The sequence below is a fragment of the Gracilinanus agilis genome, chromosome 2, assembly GCF_016433145.1.
Source record: "Gracilinanus agilis isolate LMUSP501 chromosome 2, AgileGrace, whole genome shotgun sequence".
NCBI lineage: Eukaryota > Metazoa > Chordata > Mammalia > Didelphimorphia > Didelphidae > Gracilinanus > Gracilinanus agilis.
This window is the reverse complement of record NC_058131.1, coordinates 478,686,831-478,701,284: the sequence shown is the minus strand read 5'-3', so window position 1 is coordinate 478,701,284 and position 14,454 is coordinate 478,686,831. Positions and strand designations below refer to the sequence as shown.

At 38.3% G+C, this 14,454-nt stretch overlaps 1 protein-coding gene across 1 annotated transcript in view; it reads right to left on the bottom strand.

Moving 5' to 3' along the window:
- Window positions 1-2,025: 2,025 nt before the first annotated feature.
- PSEN1 (presenilin 1) overlaps window positions 2,026-14,454 on the bottom strand; it is a 72,232-nt gene continuing 59,803 nt past the window's right edge. The window contains exons 10-12 of the mRNA XM_044664930.1: window positions 9,046-9,164; window positions 5,320-7,098; window positions 2,026-2,925 (exon numbers count right to left, since the gene is read on the bottom strand). Of these exons, the coding sequence (XP_044520865.1) occupies window positions 6,943-7,098; window positions 9,046-9,164 (275 nt within the window). The 3' untranslated portion in view covers window positions 2,026-2,925; window positions 5,320-6,942. The remainder of the gene's footprint in view (window positions 2,926-5,319; window positions 7,099-9,045; window positions 9,165-14,454) is intronic.

The window sequence follows — 14,454 nt, the reverse complement described above, 5'->3', positions numbered from 1 at the left end:
AAATAAAGAGAGAAAAATTCAGGGAAGAATACTTTTTCCTCTCCCTCTCTCAAGTCAGGCAACAGAAGAAAAAGCTACCGGCCTGCTGGTTAAGCCATTTGGCCACATAAATTCAGTAGGAGATCAGGAGATTACAGAAAAATAACATGACTTGTGTGCAGGCATTAGTAAGTAGTGAGGTAGGAGGGTACCTTTTCATGGAAAACTGGCCAGGACACATCACACACATTCCTGGTACAGGTGTTTATCAGTGCTGCCTACTCAATCATTCTGTATCAAATGAAACAACTACTGGGGAGAAACGCTTCTCACTAATGAAGCACATGTAAAGATGTAATCTGACTATAGTTCCCCTTTAGAAGCAGGTAGAAAAGTTAAAAACAATAACAATCCCACAAATAGGGAGTGCAGGCCCCATGAATGCACTGAGATAAAGCCATGTAAATCAGAGGCAGAGGGGTAGAGAATGTAGACAAAAGTGATCAATCACTACACAGAACCCCAAGATGTAACAGGTATGGAAAGAGTAAAAGGAGGGCAGGAGGAGGAACACACAGCACACCTACCAAGCCGAACTAAAGACCAGGATTCGTCTCATGTGGCAATATCAATGAGGGAGCCTTCGATCTTAGAAGATGGTCGTGATACCAAAAGGATCACGTGACATATCATGTGACGCATGGTGTCATGCGTAAACTGTTAGTTACTGTGCCATGGTTGGCTTTATGGCTCCTGCAGAAAGAGCCATACATTGCCGACCCCTGCTCCAGGAGGTCCTAATTGCCTTGACATTAAAACACAAATTAGGGGCCAGCAGGGTGGCTCAGCGGATAGAGCGACAAGTCTAGACACAGGAGGTCCTGGGTTTGTGTGACCCTGGGCAAGTCACAAATCCTATTGTCTACTCCTTACCATTTTCCTACATTGAAACCAATATGCAGTATTGATTCTAAGATGGGGGAAAACCATAAACTTTTCCCACAGAGTTGCCTCTCCACAATTTGGTTCCAACTTATTCCTTCTTTCATGCCTAGCCAGACTGAGCAACTATCTTTCTCTAAACTTGATATTCCACATTATTGCTGGGTATTTGCACAAGCCACCCTGTGCTTGGAATGTACTTCTTCCTTATCTCTGTCCCAGAAAACCTCTTAAGGTTCAGCTCAGAGGCAGCTTCTTCTGTCAAGCCTTCCCTAATCCTCCTCCCCACTTCAGTTGTTAGTATTCTCTCCCACTTCAAATTGGATTTTCTCAATAAAACATAAGCTTGAGGTTGAGGACTTTACTTTTTGCATATTTCCAGTACTTAGCATATGGTAGGTACTTGACAAGTGTTTGTATTAAGTTGAAAGACTCTCAGCAAGACTACCTCCATAAGACTATAATTGTGTCATCTGCCACTGAAAAGTTATATCCTGTTTAACCTTCAAAATACTCTTAGCAAAAAGAAGCCAAGAGCTCGTCTACTCCCTATCTTCCTTCTTCGTAAAAGTATAACTTCCCTTTAGTTTTATTCCTAGCAGAATATGACTCAAAGTGGATGCCATTCACTATTGAGGAAATAAAGGTGGTGTTATGTTTGGGAGAAAAGGCAGGGGGAGTGGATGGAAATTCAGTGTACTGTCAGATCTATAAAACCTGTATTGAGTGTTCTTGTTGGTACAATTTACAGAACACCTAAAAATATTCCTCTAGCTTAAGAAAAATCTGCATTGTGATAAATCTTCATGCAGTGTTATTTCAGACATTAATTATTTCTTCTTATAGTTTTGATGTCTCTAAATTATGGTAAAAAAAAGTTTTTATAACAAAAAAATTTTCCCCCAGAAAACAAGTTTGAATAAAGAGCACTTTAAGGAAATAAGTCTTTTAATGAACACCTATAAAATTGTACCCTTTGGAAACAGAGCTTGCTATATAATCTATATTACCTTTATGGGCTTCTGATCCTTTTCACATTCATTTCTGAGTTGTTCCAATATTTCTCTACCATAGTACTTAAGGCAAGAAAATTAGCAGATAGGATTCATGCGATCTTTAGTTTATTATTCTGACAAATACAGGAAAATTTGCAATCTATCAAAATTTTATCTTATCAAGAATTTGAAAGGTGTTACAAAAAGATGTTTTCACATTCTTTTTGGATTATGTACAAATCAGTGTCTGTAGAAACAAAAACAAAACAGCAAACATTTGAGAGTAAAGGAATCCCAATGAAGTCCATATTCCAGCATGCCCAATCGCATTGTAAACCAAGCTACTGCTGCAGCGTGGACAATTCTGTAGCCACAACTGCATGATTCAAAGTTGTGAAGCTGCTGCCAATGGTTCCAATAAATACTTGTTCTTTTGAAAAGGAAAATGTCCTAAGAAGGAAACTTCCTGCTGCATAGTTCAACCTGAAGCCCTAGTCAGACACATTCAAGGACGGATCCGACTATCTCCTCATATTAATGAGTAAGTGACAAGGAAGTGGTACCGCTTTCTGAGAAATTCTGAAACTGCTTTGTAGTCAGAAGCATTGAATCATTTCAGCAGGAGGCAGCTTTCAAGTACAGCAGGTTAGAAGTGGTAGGTTTCTGATCAGAACTATACTAGTGGTCAAGGCAGTATACTGCTCACCTGCAGCCTACCTCTCCCTAGGCAGCAGGTGCTTCCTCTAATTGGGTGAGACCACCAGATAATGGTATCCACAGAAGCTGCTCAGATACCATTCTTTTAGGACAGGGCTGTGAAGAGTTGAAAGTTGGCGAGAGTTTTTCAAAGTCCTCTATTCTGGGATTTTTAAAGATGTCACGAAGATATGCTCTATGCTCAAATTGAAGATATAAAAGTCTCTGCCATGAGATCCGGAGAAGAGAAAGAGATCGAGGAGATCATCTGTCCAGTTCTGAAAGCTCCTCTCCAACACAGTGTTTAGGGCATCTGCAGGGAAAGAGGGAGGTTGGAAGGATGGGGTACTGTCCATCACATACCAGGACAAGGGCAAATTTAGAGGCAAAGGAGGAGAGAAACCTCAGTTCATTCAGAGAACTCAAAATGAGCACATCCCATTTCTTGAACCTGTTTCTCATGCAGAGAGGGTGCAGGTAGAGATGCTGTGACAGCATATGCTACATAAGGCCCTTACAGCATTATTGCAATTTTCAGTGTCAATTGTGTTCGTGTGGCAAGAGCCCTTAAGGACAACCATGACAAAGTGGTTACAGATTACAGTACACAGTCATTATGCCTAAAGTTTCTGAAGTTTTAAAGAGTTTAAAGTTATCCACATTTTAGAAAAGAGGAAATTGACATTTTTCAAGTGAATCTCTTGAAAAAGTTAGAAAAGTCCAAGGTAATATAGCCTCCTTGCAGGAAAAAATTATGCTGATTGAGCACAGCCTGGTGAGTAAAACAAGGAACTTGTAGTCAGGAATCACAGAAAGCAGTTCTAGTTCTGCTTCTAACATCACCTGACTTCACTTAATTGCTTAATTTTTTATTTCCCCTTTTGCAAGTTGGGTATAGATAGAATGTACGAAAGGTGCTTTGAGATTGTTGGGGCAGCAGCATCAAAGCAAAGTCAAATATAATACAGTATTGTTTGCAGCCCTGGTGACTTTCAGAGACTCTTAGATGCAAATGACACACAAGAGGAAATCCCACATTCAGGAATTAAATCATATATTTAGCCATTGCTTCTATGGGTGGATAATTAATCATAAATTCCTTACTTTTTCACACTTTTCTTCCAATTGCTCTGCAGAGGTCAAGATTTCCACTTTTCTGAATGGAAAATAAGTAAATAAAAATCTATGGTGTATGCAATTTGTTCTGACAGGAGGTTGAGTTTAACTTTTAATAGTACTATAATAGGACAGGGCAGTCTGTTTTTTTAAAAAAAGGTCGATATAGTAAAAAAAAAATTAAATATATCCAAAAGAAAGAAAGAAGGATAGAAACAGCCTTGAAGAAATAGGATAATATACCAAGCCAGAAAAAAAAAAAGCTGTGACTTCTAGTCTTGGGCATCAAACATTATCCATCTTCCAAATACATCCTGTGAACTATTTTCTGAATAAATATACATTTTTATTTTGTAAATATGTTACACATCAAACTAGATGCACGTCTACCATTTTTCTACTATCTGAACTCTTTTTTTAAGAGGAATTTTACAAACTTAAGTATTTCTTGCATTTTGCTGCTTAATTAGTTCAATAAGTGGTGCTATTCTTAGAATGGAAGATCCACAACTAAAGGGATGAATGCTGTGGCTGCCCATCCCTGAATGACTTTCAATATGTATCTGGAATTTCCTCTGCTCCATACTGTGACCTAATTAATTTTTCATTATGGAAGACTCACAATCTGATATGTTGGAATCACCAAATTTATCCTCAGAGTCTGGGGGTTAAATTCATGCTGTTAATATCCTTGGTTCCCCTTAATGGAACATAAAATGGTCTATCTGTTGTTATGCAGCTTGGTTCAGACACAGCTCAGATTTGCATGTAGCATTATAATCCTTTCAAGACGGTAAAATATAAGCACAGGATGGTGTGCACACATGCACACACACACACATACTCTCAAAATTTCTCTTGGGTGAATCTTGGTTTGAAGTAAAACGTTATAATACACAGAGTATTTGGAAATCTTGTGTAAAAGAACCTACTTTATGCTTCGCTAACGTGATGCCTGAGATCAAGAACTGTGTGTGTGTGTGTGTGTGTGTGTGTGTGTGTATGTGTGTGTGTGTGTCTGTCTGTCTTCAGAGTCACAGGCTTAAAAACTCCAGGAGATAATATCCCTCCTATCCTGTCTGTAAAGTATTCAAGTGGGAAAAAAGAAAGGAGAGAAGCCTGAGAGAAAAGTACTAAATGAAGAAAATATTAAGATTTTTAAAAAGCAAAACAATCAAACTTTCTGAGACTTATCCTTTCTTTTTGCAAAAATCCCTTCATTTCCCTTGAAGTTCCCAAAACAATCTAATATGAACAAATTTTTAACTACAAAGGCATTATCTGAACATAAAATACCAAACCAAATGAATACACACATTTTACTTGTTACCATAATAAACCAGCGAAGCCACCCAAAGGCAGAGCACATATTCCAAGCCCCAAAGGGAGTTACCCCAATCAGGAAAATACATTCCAGCTAGAGCAGAGACATGCTGGGCAGTAGAGATGATACTGGCCATTCTTGAGCACAGCACGGCCTCATTCTCCTGGATCATAGCCTGACCACTGGGGCTGAGGGTTCTCTGAGGTAAAGAGGGCTGACAGAGTTTGTGCCCTGTCTACACACACAGACTTTATTTAGAGATATTACCTCTAGAAAGGACAGGTCATCAGAATTTTTTTTTTGGTTTGGCATACTTTTATAGAACTTGAATTCCACTGTTGCTTAAGCCAGTGTCTTCACTGTCCCCATTTCAAACAAAGATACTTTGAAATAACCTGCAACAGGAGAGGTATAACCACAAGAAACCAATTGTAAGGTTTTTGATAATGATTTGATATCTGCTCTTCAGCTTTTGGTTTGTTTTGCCCTATTAGTTGTGTGACACCTCTTTCTTCTTCCCTCATTGGTGACTTTTTTTCCTAACACCATGATCCTTCACAGGCCAAGCTTACAGATTAAAAATAATGTCTAAAAATAACGTCTCTTTCTACACACTAGTCTCTAACCTTGCTAAACAAAATTGATTCATAAACTACCTAAAAAAATAATTTGCCTTCAGCAATTCATTCTAATTCTCAACAGCTGCCAGAAACACCGAGTCGGACTAAGAGAGAAACCAGGAAAGGAAGAGTATTACCAAGCATTATATTTTGTTTGAATTCCCCAGCTTTTGGCCACAAACTTTTGATGGAGTCTGTGTATTTGTAAAGAAATTACAATAAAAAAGTTAACCACAGCAATATACAAGCATACAAGCATGCTTGAGATAATATCTTAAAATAACCGGGTTATCCACTGCCATGATAGGTTTATCTGTCTTGCTTGGACAGGAGAATTACATGCAGGTTGGGTTGAAGAGAGAAATAAGGAAAAAAAAAAAGTGAACTTGGAATGATATGCCTGTTGGAAAATAAAAATATTAATTGAAGGTTGCTAACACAGCAAGAAAGGCTAGAAATTTAGCTGAATATCCAAAAGCATTCTGAGAATACTGGCAAGGAACAAGCTTTAAATGACAGTCCCCTTACCACCAATATCTACTGAATCTTGAACCAAAGTCTTTTGAGATGGACTAGCCCAAATGATTTCAGATTGAGGTTAGGAAGAAATGGCAAAAGTGAAAAGTGAAAACTTCAGTGCTTGAGAACATAAACCGTTAAAATCTGCCTAAGCCCCGGCTTGATCCAAGGTGGAAGAGATGCTCTTACTTGAAAATGGCTTGAACTTTTAGCATAAAAGTCTGGACGTGGCAAGTTGCCTCCCTTTTCTCCATTCCATTTGGCTGCAGATGTCTGTCCACCTGGTGATACTCCCAAATGGTTCAACACTTAACTAATAACAGATTTATTGGGTCACTTTTTCAACATGTGGGTTCAGATAAAGATTACTGTTTGGTTTTAACAACTTCCCTCATTTAACCTCTTGGCAAGAGTAGTCCTGAGAGTCTGTAGTGTTGGTAATATCTACCTGTGACCAAGGGATAAACTGCTGGTGGAAGCATTAGCAACTTTTTGGTCCTTCTATTTCTATTTCACAAACCCAGGTGGCTTCTTGTAGCAAAAATCAACATATTTAAAACCATTTACTGTAGAAGTGCTTTTCAGTGTCCAAGGAGGCAAGTTCTCACAAAAAAACTGGCAGAAAGTTGCAATGAGTCCAGCTGGGAATCTTGAAACTGTTCCATGAGGACAGAGGAAAACTTTTTTTGCCCTCTCCAGATTTTACTACAGTTGGAGGAGAAAAATCCATGGGATTCCAATTTCCAATGTGCTAGATATAAAACTGATGGAATGCTAGCTGGTCCATAAAAGGCTGCACAAGGTAATCTGTGGCAAAATAGAAAACAAGCCCAAAGGTGATGGAGATTGGAAGAGCTGGCAATGCTTTCTTGAAGATGGCGAGAAGCAGTAAGGTAAGGCACAAACCCTGCAGAGAAGGTAGAAAGAAGCCATAAATTGAAATGCACATATCCAGCCACTTTACAATTCAATGTTGTTACATAACTCAGGAATTTTTGCTTCATAGAGTCATGAAACAATCTTTTTTAGGATAAATTTTAGTAGTCCTAATATTTTAAAAACTGGGGAAGATCATTATAAAAAAACCTTTCTGAGGTTCCTAGTAAAAAATGAAGCAAAACTCATTGCATTGGTTTATAGTTACCCAGTTATAACATTTCAGTATATTTTTCATACATACACATAACTTTAAGTAAGAAATAAAACAAACAAATTTTTAAAAAGGAAAAAAATTTAATTGCTAGACATAAAATAGATGAAATTTTTTATGGTCTTCAGATTGGTCTTGGAAAGAAATGGCAAAAATGAAAAGGGTTACAATTTCTGGGCTTGAGAACACAAACCACTAAATGCAACACCTTATAATAACTAAGAGACAGAATCTTCCTTTCTTTTCTATTTTTTTTTAAACCCTTACCTTCTGCCTTAGAATCAAGACTATGTATTGATTCTAAGGCAGAAGAGCAGTAAGAGCTAGGCAATGAGGTTAAGTGACTTGGCCAGGGTCACACAACTAGAAAGTGTCTGAGGCCAGATTTTAAACCAGGATGTCCTGTCTCTGGAGCTGGCTCTCAATCTACTGAGCCTCCCAGCTGTGCCCAGAATCTTCCTTTCTGAAAAGACTTTGGTCCTTGGTATTTTAGTAGAGTTAATAAAAATTGCCTTGGAAACTCATCAACACAGAAACCTTATTCTTCAATGAACTGGAGGAATTCCATGTGAACTGGAAAGACCTCCAGGAATTGATGCAGAGTGAAAGGAGCAGAACCAAGAGAATGTTATACACAGAGATGGATAAGCTGTGGTACAATCGAATGTAATGGACTTCTCTACTAGCAGCAATGCAATGATCCAAGACATTTCTGAGGGACTTATGAGAAAGAACGCTATCAACATCCAAAGAAAGAACTGTGGGAGTAGAAACACAGAAGAAAAAGAACTGCTTGATCACATGTGTCGAAGGGACATGATTGGGGACGTAGACTCTAAATGATCATCCTCGTGTAAATAATAATATGGAAATAGGTTTTGATCAATGACACATGTAAAACCCAGTGGAACTGCACATTGGCTATGGGAGGGAGTTGGGAGGAGGGGAGGGAAAGAACATGAATCCTGTAACCATGGAAAAATATTCTAAATTAAATAAATACACTTAAAAAAACCTTATTCTTCATGCTCTACATTGCATGGAGAAATGATACGAAATGGGACAAAGTAGAAACAAAGGTTATGCTTAGAGGAAATATTTAGAGTTCTTTGAAACTTGAAGTAACTGATGTATAATTCTAAATGTTAAGTACAAAGTTTGGGAAGCATACAGTTTCCTCTAAGGAAAGAAAAATTCCCAGTGATTACAGTAAAGAAATTAGGTATTTGGTAAATTTAATAATATAAATGAAAATTATCATGATGCCAAACACATTGTCTGCATACTGTACAACAAAGATAGTACATCTTACAGAAAGATTAGCAAACAAAAATATCATATAAAGTCAGATTTGCTTAAAGGACACACATGGAAAATTCAGTGCTCATCTTTTTGTACTATCAAAAAATGACAATCACGTTCATTTATGCCTATTATTTTCTAAGTTAGCCAAACACTTGTTTTGTTTAAAAGCTGTTAAAATGACACCACATACAAAGAATAATAAAAGGCTTTCCACACCATAATCCAGTACCTACACTGTGGGAGGCTATTGAGAACACAAATGATTCATGCTTATCCCCTCTCAGACTGTTCACTAGCATGGCTCTTTCCCCATATGACTGCCATGTTTGCCTTTAAAGGGAGAGGATAATAACAGTTGCAGCCTTAGGGATATTTAATCATTTCTTAGGTGATACTTACAATTAAAATGGCTACAAAACAGGCTATTGTTGTGTTCCAGTCTCCACTAGCTGTTGCTGAGGCTTTGCCAACCAAAACACTGTAGAAAATGAAATCCCCTAGTCCAAGCTTTACTCCCCCTGAAAAGAAAAAATGGATAGGAATATAAAGAAACACATCTACTGAAAAGATCCCAGTTATTCAAAATGCAAAAATTATTTATGCTTTAAAAAAAGTTAACATTTTACACTTTGGAAGCTATTTTTAGTTAGATAATCATGCGCTGTTGCCACCTAATCAGGAACTGATGCAGAGTGAAAGGAGCAGAGCCAGAAGAACATTGTACACAGAGACTGATATACTATGGTAAAATCGAATGTAATGGACCTCTGTACCAGCAGCAATACAATGACCCAGGACAGTTCTGAGGGATTTATGGAAAAGAATGCTACCCACATTCAGAGGAAGAACTGCAGGGGTGGAAACATAGAAGAAAAATAACTGCTTGAACACATGGGCTGATGCAGACATGATTGGGGATGTAGATTCGAAACTATCACACCAATGCAACTATCAATAATATGGAAATAGGTCTTGATAGATTACACATGTTAAAACCAGTGGAAATGCATGTTGGCTTTGGGGGGTGAGGGGTGAAGGGGAAAGGAAAAACATGAATCATGTAACCACGGAAAATTTTTCTAAAAAATAAAATTAAAAAAACGAAACAAAACAAAACAAAACAGTCTGCCTTCCAGGAGCTTGTTTTTTGCTGAAGGGAAACAACACATACACAGATAAATACCATAATTTTAAGTAGATACAGCTAATTTTTTTGTGAGGAAGGAGGAGAGAGATTATTGAATAATGGAAGATCAGACAAGGACTCTTGTAGGAAGAAGAGCCTGAAATGACCCTTGAAGGGAGATAAGGATTCCAAGAAATAGAGGTAAGGAGGGAGACATTCCAGGTATGGATTACAACTTGTAAAAGGTATGAAGATGAAAGATGTAATGTCATTCATGGAAAACTGCAAAGAGACCTATTTGTTTGGAAGAAAAATGGAAAATCAGGCTGGAAATGTATGTAGGCTAGAGGCAAATTAAAAAGGGCTTTAATTTTCAAAGAAAGGAGAATAGGTATCACCTCTGAAGGCAAAATGGAACCAATAAAGTATCTTTAACCAAGGGAGTGACACAGTCAGATCTACACAATAGGAATATCTAATTGACAGCTGGAATAGAAAGGGTGGACTGGAAGCAAAGAGACTAATTCAGAAGCTAATTCAGAAGCAGTCCAGGAGAGAGATGATGATGAGGGCTTTCATGAGGATAGTAGCCATGTGAGTAGAGAGAAGGGGACAGATGTGATAGATGTGGACCTAGAGTTGACTAGACTTGGCAACTGATTCAATGGGGACCAGAGAGATAAAAAGAAGAGTTAAAAATGACACCAACTTTGGGAACTTGAGTGACTGGAAGGCTGGCAATACTATCAACAAAAATAGACAAGTTGGGTGGAGGTAAGGCTTTAGGCAGAAAGACAATAAGTTCTATTTTGGACATACTAAGCTTGAGATGCCTATGGGACATCCAAATGGAGATGTCTTACAGACATCTGGTGTTGTGGAAATAGAGTTCCATAGAGTGATGACAAGCAGACATGTAAATCTGGGAGACATCCACATAGAAATAATTATTGAATCCATGGGAGTTGATGAGATTACAGAAAACAGAAGAGTCAGAATAGATGCCTATGGCACACCTGGGCTCCCAGTTGAAAATGTGGACACTCAGAGATAAAAGAAGATATGGGGTGGAAAACTGGCTGCATAAATGGTGCTGAACCCAGGTAACCAGTTCCAAATTCGTTCTATTCTATTACTGGCTGCTGGCTTGGGAAAGATATATCTCAAAAGAATCAGAAGCATCATGTTTATATAGAAACTTTGTATTTTGACCACGAAAGCTTATAATAATGAAAGGGGAAAAATGCCCAAACTTCAAAACCAGATACTATGCAGAAGATCAGGTATGACATGGGAAAAGGGAAAGAAGAGTCTAATTTACTGAGAAGTTTGAAGACAATATTTTTTCTTCTCACTTTTTAAAAATTGTGAACTTAAAGGCAGGTAGATGGCTCAGTGGATAGAGAGCAGGCTTGGAGAAGGGAGGTCTCAAAAATGCATATAACCCCAGAGCTATTAACCAAGCCTTGTCAGCATAAGACTAGAAGGTAATAACAGAGTATTATTCCTTGTACAAAAAAAATAGATGTGATGGAAGTGAAAACAGAATAGGGCATATGTAAAGAAGATGAATATTTTTACAAAGGAAATACAAGAATATAACAATAGGAAAAAAACATTGAGGTAAAGATTATTGAAGTGAAAACAACAGGAAGCTTGAGGGAAGGCAACAAAGTAATCTTAAGAGTTTATGATACTTTTGGTGGTGAATTCTTGGCACAGACAGATTATGTCTCCTAAATTTTAGAAAAGCAGTTATGAAATAGTATTTCAGATAGAAATAGTGAACATGACTTCATTAATGAAAACTCTAAAAAGAAGCACCAACACAATGTTGAATGATTCTAATGAAGAAAAAAAGGGGGAAGAACTGAAAGAGTTTAATGTAATTCTACAAGGATTTCTCTAATGAACTCAGATTTCTTTGATAAAAGGATATACATATAAAAATGGATGGCAGGAACAATAACAATTAAATATGAATAAAAGACTGGCATATATCTACAAGAAGACTTTGAAAGCTTATTCTCAAAATGAAGTGAGGCTTGCAAAAATGCTAAGAATAATTAAGAAAGGATTTTTAAAAGGAAAACCAGAAGGAGAATAAGAAAGAAATACGTTTACTCCTTGGGACTGACAGCATAATATCCAAAGATGAAAGAAAAAGAAAAGAGAGCTCCTCAGCTCTTGCTTCCATATTTTTCACAATTGCCGATCTGATCTCCTATACCTTAATTTGAATGTACTGAGTATGCATAAAATAAGGTCCTACTATATACAAACATGTATGTGTGTATATACATGCATACATATTAAAAATCCTGATATTTCACCATGGCATTGAACGTGTGTGTGAACATTTATTGATTGTTCTATAACATTTTCGAGTCCTTTCATCATCTTGGTCACTTTTTTTCAGACACACTCTAGTTTGTCCAAGTCTTTCCTAGAATGTGGTATTCAGAACTAAAATGTGATTTGGGGGAAAGAACACCAGATTTAGGGTTAAAGGTCTTAGGTTCAAATTCAACTTTTGTTCTTTATAACCTAAGGGATTATGGACAATTAATTTAACCTCTCTGAGCCTTAATTTCCCCATCTAAAAAATGAAGAGGCTGAACTAGATGGTTTCCTAGGTCCCTTTTTAATTCTAAAACAATGATCCTATAATTTCAAATTAGGCAACAATAAAAATTGGTAATGTTAATACTGACAAGCTGGGAAGCAACATTTTTTTTTAAACCCTTGTACTTCGGTGTATTGTCTCATAGGTGGAAGATTGGTAAGGGTGGGCAATGGGGGTCAAGTGACTTGCCCAGGGTCACACAGCTGGGAAGTGGCTGAGGCCGGGTTTGAACCTAGGATCTCCTGTCTCCAGGCCTGACTCTCACTCCACTGAGCTACCCAGCTGCCCGAAGCAACATTTTTTAAAGATACTATGACAATGAAATAAAAAAGATGTTAAAGAGATCTATACTAAATGGCATATTAACTATATTCTTAAAACAAAGGCTAGGGGTTCCAGGTTAAGATGGCGGCAGAGTAAGAAGCAGCTCTTAACCTCTCCTGACCAAAACACACAAAACTCCTCAAGGGGACATAAAAACAAGTCCAGACGAACGGAGGAACCCCACAACAGGGCACAGCGTGGAAGGTACGTGGAATCGAGGCATTTCCATGCTATAAAGGGGTGAAACAGCTCTCACTAAATCGCGGGCTGAGCAACCACCCCACCCCCAACCCCTCCACACACAACACCTATAGCGCCAAAGCCAGCTAAAAAGAAATAGAGCAAGTTTGGGGCACCCATCGAGTCATTGGCAGCTCCAGGGCCTATTCCTGAGAGCAGCAAGATTTAGGACTCCAAAAAGCTAACGAACGCACATAAAATCTGAGCGCGGGAGCAGGCCGCAGAGAGAGGACTCAGGGCGCAGAGCGCAGGCTCAGAGCGCAGGCACGGGTGGAGGTGTGGGTGGAGGCAGACATAGCCATGAGCTAAAGCTCTGAAACCCTGAGTGGGGAACCAGCGCAGATGGGTATACGACTGTGGAAGCAGCGCCCTGAGACTTGTAAAGGAACCTCTGGCAGAGGATCAAGCAAGGGGGTCCACCAGGGGGCTTGACCTTGGAAAAAACCAGAACTCAGACCTCAGGAGCCAAAAGACCGTGGACAGACCCTGAGCGCAAGGATAAACCTGAGAAGCTGCTGGGCTAACAATGGCTACCTAGTCTCAGGAAGTTCAGAAGAGAAAGATTAACAACAAGAAAAAGAAGTCTTTAACACTCGACAACTTTTACACAGAGAAAATCCAGACAACCAAGCAAACAGAGGAGGAGAACAAACAAGCATCCGGACCCTCCTCAAATAAGGAAAACTCCTCACAAGCTATGGAAGAGTTCAAAACTGAGATTTTGAGGAAAATGGAAGAACTCTGGCAAGAAAATAACAGTTTAAAAGGTAGAATCTTGCAATTGGAAAGTGAGGCTCAGAAACCAAATGAACTGATAAGCAAATTGAACAACAGAAATGACCAGATTGAAAAGGAATACCAGAAGATTATGGCTGAAAACCGAAAGATCATAGCCGAAAACTGAAAGATTATAGCCAAAAACCAATCCCTAAAGGCTAGAATTGAGCAATTAGAAGCTAATGATCTCTCAAGACAACAAGAACAAATAAAACAAAGTCAAAAGACTGAAAAAATAGAAGGAAACATGAAATATCTCAATGAGAGAGTGACAGACCAAGAAAACTGGTCTAGAAGAGACAATTTGAGAATCATTGGTCTTCCAGAAAAAACAGAAATTAATAGAAACCTGGACTCCATACTAACAGAAATAATTCAGCAAAATTGCCCTGAAGTCCTACAACAAGAGGGCAATATAGACATTGAAAGGATTCATAGAACACCTGTGACATTCGATCCAGAAAAGAAAACACCCAGAAATATAATTGCCAAATTCAAGAGTTTCCAAGCAAGAGAAAAAATCTTACAAGAAGCCAGAAAGAAACAATTCAGATATCAAGGAACACCAATCAGGATTACACAGGATCTGGCAGCCTCAACGCTAAAAGATCGCAAGGCTTGGAATATGATATTCAGAAAGGCAAGAGAGCTGGGCCAGCAACCACAGATCAACTACCCATCAAAATTGACTATATATTTCCAGGGGAAAGTATGG